Genomic DNA, 9,735 nt, shown 5'->3' with positions numbered 1-9,735 from the left:
CCGTGCAACCTCAAATGATATGTCGCAGCACTTCATTTACAACTTCCTTCATCTTCGAGGGCGATTGACAGCAGTGGATCTGATGTTTCTTACAGGGTTGTTTTTAGCCTCTCTACGCCCACGCTGGGTAGTTAGGAGCCTCCCTGCGTTTTCTTCTTGATGATTCGCGCTTTCTCGCGCGAAGGACGGAAAAGAAACCGAAGCAGCTAAGGGCATTTGCTCCTACGAGGACTGCAGTTAACTTTTTCGCAATATCGGTTTGTCAAAATTCAATTGTACTTGTTGCCGAGATGCCGAAAGCTGAATTCGGGACGCCGAAATGGATGAGCAACAAAATAAAGGCCTCGGGCCTGCAAAAGCTGCGATGGTATTGTCAGATGTGTCAAAAGCAATGCCGAGACGAGAATGGCTTTAAGGTAGGGCGTTGAGCGCAACAACTGCCTTCACAACAGCACCATTTCAAGCAAAAGGAACCTCCCCACGTGGCTCAGAACCCCGCATACTGCGCAGCTTCTGTATGGCTGGTTCATATGCATGTATATTTGTCGTTGCTACACTCCCTTCCGTCTTTATGTTTCTGATGGTTTATTTGCGGCTTCTGTTTCGGGCTGCGCGCAGTGCCACCGAATGTCGGAAGGGCACCAGCGTGCAATGCAACTTTTCATCCAGCGCCCTGGGAAATTCATGGACGAGTTCTCTCGGGAGTTCGAGGAGGAGTTTATGAAACTCATGCGCACAAGGTGCAACTCTCTTGAACTGATGTTATTGGCATCCCTTACAGTAGTTGTGTTCACATGGTCGCACAGCTTGACTGGCCAAACAACTGCATGGTGGACCACTGGCCCTCTCCAGGGAATGCAGGAGGTTATCCAGACGTACAGTTGCACAGAGAAGCAAACTGCGGGCGCTATCTTCGTGTTATTTTTGCACAGGTACTGCCGCACTCGGGTGTTGGCGAATTCGGTCTACAACAACGTGGTTTGCGACCGACACCATATTCACATGAACTCCACCATCTGGGTTACATTGTCTGAATTTGTGCAGGTAATCGTTTTTCTCCCTTCATACGTTTAGGAGTTCCATGCATTTCCGTGTTGCAGATTACGAATAAGCGCAGGCGTTCACATCATGGGTGCCTACGCAGCGTCGAAGCACAGCTACCCTGCAGTCTAGGTTCCTGTCTTTTCATTTAATTGCAGCTCTTTTGGCGTGTGTCGGCGTGTTTATCTTGAATGCAGTACTTGGGAGCGACGCAAAAGTGCAAAATAGAGCATACACCGAAGGGCTGGTACGTGGAGTACATAGACCATGAAGAGCTGGCAAAAAAGGTAGGCAGAGTAGTAGGCCCAAAGGCGAGCTCTGATGAACTAGGGGAGCTTTCAGCTGCTGAAGACTGGCATGCACGAGCCACCATGTGTGCACTGGTGCATCCGAAAGAGCAACTCAGGGCCACGTTACTGCGTCAGTGTGCTGTTCATGCATGCAGGAGGAGGAAGCGAAGAGGAGAAAAATTGAAAAATCGCAGGAAGACGCTCGCATGGAACAGATTCAGGCAATGGTTGAGGAATCCAGGCGACGGGGAGGGTTTCAGGAACCAGTAGGCCGCAAAAGACTTAGCTGCCATCAGGGGTGGCACGCTGTCGAGCACGACCATGCGTGCTTCTGCAGCTGCTCGTTTGAAACATATACATCACCGCCGTGTCTGGCTTTGACGCTGTGAAACGTAGGAATACACGCCACTGCAAAGAGAAGAAGGACACACAGTTGCCCTCACCTTCAACAAAACGCAGCCAGAGTCGAAAGAACGGAAAGTCAACGCCTTGCAGCAGCTGCACGAACAGCTGAAGCAAGAGCGGCTGTCCAAGAGCGGCAGTCAGGCTGAAAAGCGCAAGGTACGTGCAGTTCTCTTATCTAGCCTGTTTAAGATTGCGTTTTAATGTGGAAGCTTAGCAGCAACATCCTTGTTTTTCACATGTATTGTGCGTGGACGGTGGTTTGTGATGCAGCTTTCGGCCATGGAAGCACTAGTGTTGGAAGCGGAACAGCGCAAGCAGAAGGCAGCAGCGTTTGAAAAGAGTCCATTTTCTGATTATAAGGGCACTTCACCTGCAGATAAGGGGGATTGGAGAGAGCGAAAAGAAACTGAAGAGTCTCACACAAGCCCCCAGCCGCGACCTCCACAGCACAAATATGCAGGTGCAGACTGGTGAGGTTTCCGCAAATGCGCTTTTTTAGAAACTGCTGCTACAAAAAACACAGTAGTTCCGCATACCTGCAACACGCAGGGTTGAAATATTTCTTTCCGGACCTGCTGCTGGTGCGTCAGGTGGCTGCAGCCGGGTCTAATTGTCAAGGTAATGCACAAGACTTTGGGGGACGGCAAATACTACAAGCAGAAAGGGGTGGTCAAGACTGTGGATGGCAGGTATGCAACAACTAGCGTTCCCAGATGTATTGATGAGCGTGAAGAGCGCACTCACGTTTCAGGTTGAACAAATCTACGAGTTGCTGCGCATATTTTTATATTGATTTCCCATTGTCATTGCCTCGAGCCAAAGTGCAACAACAGGCGTGGGCTCCCCAAAGAATTTGGGCCTCTACAGGTATTTCTACAGCTACCAGCAACTAGGCTGTTTTGGACTTGCTTGCAAGGTTTTTGAGCTCCCATGTTTGCAGGTATTCTGCAGTCCTGGAGATGCTGGAAGGTGGTGCCATTTTAAAGCTTGATCAGGAGTACCTCGAAACTGTTATACCTGTAAGGCTTTTTCGGAAAAGGAAGGGGTATCAACTCAGAGGGGAATGCACTTGCTTTATAGAGCTGTGTGCGGAGCGAATATGATGCTGATGGAGCTTGAAGGGACTGCCAATGCGTGCCTCCTCTTACCCGGCTAGCCACCTGCTTTTCTGTTTCTCGGCACTCAGCCTATAGGAGGCCGTCTTGCTGTTGTTCTTGGCGAATGGCGCGGCCATGAAGGAAGGCTAGAGGGGCTGGATATGGACTCATATTCGGTCCAGGTGACTTTGGACACAGGGCCGCTGTTCAAGCAAGAAAGGCACAGAGGCTGCCGAGGTGGGACGAGGTGGCATGTCTTCCTGCTCATGACGAATGGTCTTGGAGTCGCTGAAACTCGGCAAGACCTTCATTACTTTTGATTCTTTAGAAGTTTGTAGCTGGCTTCTTAGTTGAATGCGTTTAATGCGCCGTTTTGTGTATGTGTGCATCTTCTGCCATTTACAGGGGTTCTGGTGAAGGGTCTACCTTACGAGCACGTCTGCAAGCTGAATAAGCAGAAATGATTTCGAGTATGTAGGCATTGCTTACGATGAAGCTTTTGCCCCTGCTGTGATTTCTCTCACCCTAGAGAGCCATCTACATTCACACTTGGGGCTTGCCGCGGTAAACCAAACGTGATTTTGTATTTCCTTATCCGCACTCCACACATCAAGCGCCAGGCTCCCTGTGGCGAAATAGTGCCGTTTCTCAAACTTTCTAGGCATTTGATGAACGGAGTTCAATGTCGACCGCTGTCGCCTGCGCGCTATCTAGCACACTGGCGACAAAGGTAATGAAGGCCCGCTGCATTAGTTGAACTCTAGAGCTGGCTCTGCGGGGCTGAAAATTATGCTGGTTGTCTTCCCCAATCTGCAGCCAACGTGCGCGCTGCGGGGAATTACCCGAGCAATAGGCCCAATGGTTTTGCACCATCTGCTACACTTACGACAGCGCCCGTTTATTTGATGCGCAGTTAGTTTAGGCGCTAAAGGTTAAATTCAGATAGGATCTTTTTGGCCTTTTTGCTGTAAATATAGTACGCAGGTGGCGAAACATGACAATAGTATGCAAGGCAACACACCAAGTATTAGTTTTATTCTAAAACGCAGCTATTTGCCAAATTTGAGTTCATTAGTGGGGAAATTTTTGGGAACTATTCACGTGTGTATAGCTCATGTACCTTTTCTAATAGCTGCTAAACATACTTTGTGGCAAATGGCATTAGAGGACGGGCCTTAAAAGTCATCTCCAACGAACTGGGGCTTTGCCTCCAGTCATATCCCTTTACCGACAGGTGCTTGTGAGCTTCTGCGACGCTTGTTCTTGGCTTATTTTGTGCTTACTTGTGTCCGGTTGCCCACTACGGTGCGTTCACTGTTCCTGTAGTAAACTCCGGTTGCCCATTATGCTGCTGCTACTGTAAACAGTGATCTTTGGTGCCTCGCGGAGGTTAGTGGTATTGGCACTGCTGTGGGCTTTGGCGCAGGTGAACCTTTTCTCGCCGCTTCTGTGACGCGCTATATTTGACAGGCCCGCAGCTGAACAGACGCTTGCAGCGGCTCCTGGTTGGTATGCAGCTGAAGTAAAAGCGTCTGGATACCGGTTCTTGTTTCCCTATTTGACTAGATATCAAGCAGGATAGTGCTGAATCTACTCAATTTCCGTTACTTAAGTCGGCATAGTCAATAGCATGTGACATTCCATTACTATATCTAGATGAATGGAGGCCCAATGCAATTGTACTGGCAATGCTACGTGTTTCAAGAGGAGAGGTACCCAGCGCATCCGACTGAACGAAAGTTTGCTTTCGAGGACTGTGGCTGTTGGTATTGTGCATAAATACATCTTTCTCTTGCGATTCTGTGTAGTCTGCAAATGGAACTGCCCTAAACAATTCCCGTGACCCGGGTTTGAGTAAAACGTAGGAGAACGAGGGACTCGTTCGCTGCCGAATGTGCTTTACGCACAATAGCTGCAATGTAAGAAGAAGGAAAAATCTCAGGATGAGCCGCGCGGTTCCAACTGGAAGTTGTAGGCGGTTTGCAGCTTTGTTTGTGCTGTCGTGCAATCTGTTTCTTTTCCTTCTCCCAGAAACATGTCATCCGCCAGAAGTACATCCTTGACTCTCCTCCCTTGAAGCATTTGGAGCAGAGGCTCTACATCCAGAAATGCTTCAACTTTTGCAATCCCCTTTTCAGCGAAGGTCCAGCTGTTCCTCGCAATGGAACCGAAGAGCAGAAGATGCTCTATCCCTAATTTTCCTTGAGCATTGCTCAAACTTATCCTCTTGTCGTCGCCGTTGCTCATCATGCTAATTTGACTTGAAGATGCATCGAAGGATGCAGAAGACTCAAGGAGCACCTAAGGACAGAAACACTCGGGAAGACCGCACAAAATGAACATCCACACAATGAGTTGGCTCTATTGAGGACTACGAATAAAATTTGCCTTCTCTTACCGAGTCTGCACTTGGCGCTCTATACCCAAAGTCATCATCTGAGTTCGAAAAGCTAGTCTCCAACATGCTGCGCGCAAGACGCATTGAAACACACAAATATGGACTTCACATGCAATACTCGTTTGCGTCTAGAGCTGAAGACAGACACATTGGGGAGGATCCGCGAACAACTGTGGGTGCATGCATCGTTGGGTGTTGGGGACTGTACTTCTTGGCCTTCACGAGACTTTCCACCATGACTACCGTGGCATCCGGGGTTCTAGCCGCGTCAAGCAAGTTCTGTATCCCCTCGTTTTCCCTGCTTAATTTGTCTCCTAGCCACAAAAAGTGGGAAGGGCCTCCAAACGATGCTACGGCTTTGTCAACCGCCTGCTGCGTCATAGTGGCGTATATCCCGCTGGCTCTTGAAGGTTCCATTCCCTCTTCGGAGCGCCGCCTTGCTGTAGTGTTACTCGTGTCCCCTTCAGGAGGCACGCACAAGTCGCTGCTTCCCATAAAGACTACTTTCCACAGAAGGTCCGCTGGGGGTAGGTGGCACACAGCTAGCACGGACGGCGGCTTTTCTTCTTCACTTGCTGGCGATCCCGACACATCCCCTGCCCCTGTATCCTCTATATGCCCTTCGAGAGGTTCAACCTTAGCAGAGCCTCGCGGTTTCTTAGTACTGTTCCGTTGGCTCCCCCCAACGCCGTCACTTGTTCTACGCCCACGTGAGGCCCCCTCAGCAGCAGTGCCTGTTGTTGCTGTAGCAGGGGCAGCAGGCTGCGGGCCTACTTGGAGCAGCACCTCAGTCGGAAGCTGGATAACAACTCCTCTCTCTTTTGCTGCAGGAAAGGCAAGATGCATTGCTTTTAACATAAGCGTATTGGATTTGGAAATCGTCACCATGTGAATCCGCTCACCACAATACCCACCTATTTCCAAAATTTTCTTCAAATGCGCCAGCACAAAGCCGCGCACCTGCCGCAGGTTGTAGACCCGCGGATGAATGCAGCAGCTTCTGCTTGCCATGCCACTGGTGTTAGGTTTGGCGGTTTCTGCAGTTGCTGTCCTGCAAAGTCTTAGCCAGCCCCTGGGAAAGCCTGGTTCAGCAGCATCTTCTGCTCCTGCTTTGGCTGCAGCTGCTGCCGCTGCCGCATCTGCTTCTTGCTGTGGATTCAGCAAGGTTTCCGCTTGCCTTGGCGTGTCCTGGGCATTAATTTCCAGTGCCACATCTCCGTTTAGGGCCAACCCGCAAATGAGGCTGATCAAATCTCCTGCCAGGAGAACGTTGGAGACAATTGTTCCTGAAACAAGCATCCTCAACTTCTGTAGCTGAACGGAGGCCCACTTTAACAACATCTCGTGGGCAGGACCTTCTTCAGCTGCGGTACTTCCTGGCGCGGTGGGAACGATTTGGTCCCAGTACGCGCAGAGCACAGCGGTGGTGGCGTGCCTGGCTTGCTGGTCTGCCGCATCTGAACCAAGAGGCCCAAGCGATCCTGCATCATCCAGACTTCCGGTTGTCAATGTGATACTGTTATCTTCAATAGAATCTGCCAGTGCAGTAGTTCGACTGGAGCAGCAGCAGCTTCTGCTGTCAGTGCATAGAAGTTCCAAATGCCGTTGCATTCGCCGCTTCGCTGAGGCTGCTGCAGCATCTAAGGATTGCCTCCTATGCCGCTCTTCTTTCCAGTCAATAACCGCTTCTGCTGCGCGCTGCTGTAGAGCAGCGGGATCAATACCTAGCAATAAGCAAGCCGCTTGTAAATACGCCACTACATGGGGTCCCAATGCCCGGGAGACTCGGCCTTGCAGCAACCAGGGGCTGCTTGCTGTTGCTGCAGCAGCGGCGGCAGCAACCGTCTGTGGGTCTTTTAGAGCAACTTCTCCCATCGCTGCTGCTGGAGCCTCTGCTGCTTTAGTAAGGTAACAGGGGGAGTCAAGAGCCACGAAATCTATACCCAGCAATGTAGACAGCTTGGAGAGATGGCGTTGCGCCGAGAGATAGTTAATATTTCCTGCTTCGGTTGTCTCTGTTCCGTCTTCACTATCTTCCTTTTGGTTGCCCGGTATGGCCATCTCCGAAGTCCCCAGCACCAACTCGTGCTGGAGGTCCTCTAGCTTTCCGGCAGCTGCAGAGAAGAACTGTTGCCAAGAAGGGAGAACAACAAGAGAAGGAACGTCTTCCAATTCTTCGCCTTTTTCTTCGTCTTGTCCTACTCGCTCGCCAGACACTGGGCTATCATTGGCTACACATATTCCCTTTTTCGCTGCTGCCGCCTCTACAAAAGAAACGAAGTCTTCGGGGTTTTCAAGGCATGCGACAGGCACTTGGTATTGCTGGGGATCATCCCCAAGCACCGCTGGAAGCAGGTATTCTTCCACTAGTTCTTGCATCAGCTGCTGCAGAAGCAGCGGGTGCTGTTGCCGGAGATTCTGCTGCTGCTGCGGAGATATCTCGAGACACAACAGTACACCTTCGCGTGCCTGTGGCAACAGATCGCCTATGTAGCCAAGACGATTCTGGAGCAACTGCTGTATCCAGATATGCTTTTGGGCAGGCGGCTGCAGCTGAAGAATTGATAGCAGGTCCTCTGTGATCTTCCCATCAAACAGTACAACCGCCCGCGTACCTTCAGGGGAAACATCATGTTCGCTTTGCGCAGTACCGTCGTTCAGTGTCATTTGATATAACGGTTCGCCCATAAGGGTTTTCCGGCAACAAATACTAGTGCGCACAGGCCATAGAGTGTTTGAACGGCTTACAAGCTTTTACTGTGGGCGCTTGCTTCTTAGAAATGTAGTCGACCATACGGAGCACGCGGTGATCTAAACCGGAGGGTAGCGGTGTGCGCTGGAGCTGCAGCTCAAGGGCTTCATTTGGTGGCTGGTGCTGCCATCGTTTCCGTGCTGCTTCAGCATGGACCCCTCCCCACTCCGCAGTCTTCTCTGCCGCTTGCAGCATCAGCTGGGGCTCTGCTGCTGCGACAGCCTCGCTTAGCAGCCACTGCAGTAGCTGCTCTGCAACCTGCTGCCGCGTTTTGGGACCTTCTTCTTCGGGTGCGATGCCAGTTGCACCGATTGCTGCTGCTGCTGCAGCAACAGCAGCAGCTGCCGTTGCTGGATTACCGCTAGGATCGTCGGTTGCTTTACTGTCGTGTCGGCCCTTGCTGGCCTGGCGTCTGGAGCTTCGCTGTCCCTGACGTCCCTTTTCATCTGCTGCAGCAGCCGCAATAGCTGCAGAAAGAGCGCTGGCATTGAGGTAGCGCAGCTACAGCTGACAACATGTCTAGTCTTGCTGCTCGCTTTTTGTCTAGAAGTGGGGTGTCAGCATAAAGTTCTAAACCAAGTCTCTTTCTCTTGAACAGTAGAGGGCAGCTCAGTGCATGTGGGGACTCGCAGTCTGACCTTCCATGCCGATAAGTCCTGTCATCTCCAGAGCCTCAGACAATACTGAAGGGAACATCTCCAGCGCGTGGCCTATTGCCACAAAAAGAGCCTCTTCTGCTGCACTGACGACCTCCTGCTCTTCCTGCAAAATCAGGCAGGGTGCTGCGTTCAGCCACTTTTCGGTTGCCTGGAATGCGGGTTGCGAGTCGTCGCACTGTATAAGAAGCTTCCGGAGGGCCCAAAAGCACTCTAGATTCTTCTCTTGCACCTTTGGAGGCAGCTGAAGCATCTGCATTTGCAGTGCTTCCACGCTAAATGCGTTCGTGTCCGCTTTGGCGGCTGCCACGGCATCTGGCAGGGAGCCACAGGAAGGAACCGCTGTTGACTTTTCGTCTTCCTGGGACTCTTCGTTCCCAGTGACCCGTTCCTGTGTGTCCGGAGATCCACCATTTTTTCTGTGTTTTCCGGCACAGAACCTTTCCTGGAGCAGGTCTAGTTGCTGCCCTTGGCAATCTTGTAGGCAGCTCACTTTATGCCGCAGCAGCAAGAATGCATCCACAACGTCCGGCGGTGCTGTAATGCCTAGATGCGCATTGGCGACTCTGAATAAAGTGGCCCTAGCCAGCGAATCCTCCATGCCTGCATGAAATTGTGGAAGTCAACAGTATCTGGGGGAGCGCTACAGTGCTGCTCGTCAATTGGACCAGATCCTCCACAGTAGCTAGGGTGAGCATTGATCCCCAGTTTTCTGTATGATGTAGAAAAATAAAACGGTGTTTTGGAGCCATAACCAACGGCCCCCCCACCTAGTACCAATTCATACGTTTGGTGAGCCAGATGGAGCAGTGTGAGCCCACAGGAAGAAACTTCTTCAGGTTTTGTTGCACAAAGAAGTGTTTCCTCCAACAGCAGCTGCACAACCTCTTCCGCTGCAGCAACTGCTTGCCACCTGCTGGCTTTGCTGCCTTGGTACCACAGCCCCTCTACAGGGAGGGGCGAGGCAGAAACAAGGGCAGCGATGGAAATCCTGGTAGTATATGCCGTACCTGCTGCATCTGCTGATGGGGGTCCAGCAGATTTCGCAGCCCCATTACTCAGAGTAACGCGCAACTCCCAGTCACAGTACTGCAGC

The 9,735-nt window shown here is 51.3% G+C and overlaps 2 protein-coding genes across 2 annotated transcripts; one reads left to right on the top strand and one right to left on the bottom strand.

The window, feature by feature from the left end:
* Positions 1-377: 377 nt before the first annotated feature.
* On the top strand, positions 378-3,297 carry EAH_00014070 (hypothetical protein, conserved; the record flags this gene model as incomplete). Its single annotated transcript, XM_013394351.1, has 11 exons — positions 378-416; positions 619-740; positions 933-1,044; positions 1,239-1,328; positions 1,487-1,597; positions 1,728-1,892; positions 2,007-2,206; positions 2,327-2,425; positions 2,677-2,755; positions 2,923-3,070; positions 3,239-3,297. The coding sequence occupies 11 exons, from the start codon at positions 378-380 to the stop codon at positions 3,295-3,297; spliced, it is 1,224 nt and encodes a 407-aa protein (XP_013249805.1).
* Positions 3,298-4,771: 1,474 nt separating this feature from the next.
* Positions 4,772-9,240, bottom strand: EAH_00014060 (hypothetical protein, conserved; the record flags this gene model as incomplete). The annotated part of the gene is made up of 5 exons (XM_013394350.1): positions 4,772-5,134; positions 5,232-5,298; positions 5,440-7,846; positions 7,980-8,450; positions 8,622-9,240. 5 exons carry the CDS (start codon positions 9,238-9,240, stop codon positions 4,772-4,774), a joined length of 3,927 nt encoding a protein of 1,308 aa, XP_013249804.1.
* Positions 9,241-9,735: the final 495 nt, after the last annotated feature.

This window comes from Eimeria acervulina, genomic scaffold (assembly GCF_000499425.1).
Source record: "Eimeria acervulina Houghton genomic scaffold, Eah_scaff81, whole genome shotgun sequence".
NCBI classification, from domain to species: Eukaryota; Apicomplexa; class Conoidasida; order Eucoccidiorida; family Eimeriidae; genus Eimeria; species Eimeria acervulina.
The sequence above is the reverse complement of the archived record's forward strand: the minus strand, read 5'-3'. Positions and strand labels throughout refer to the sequence as shown.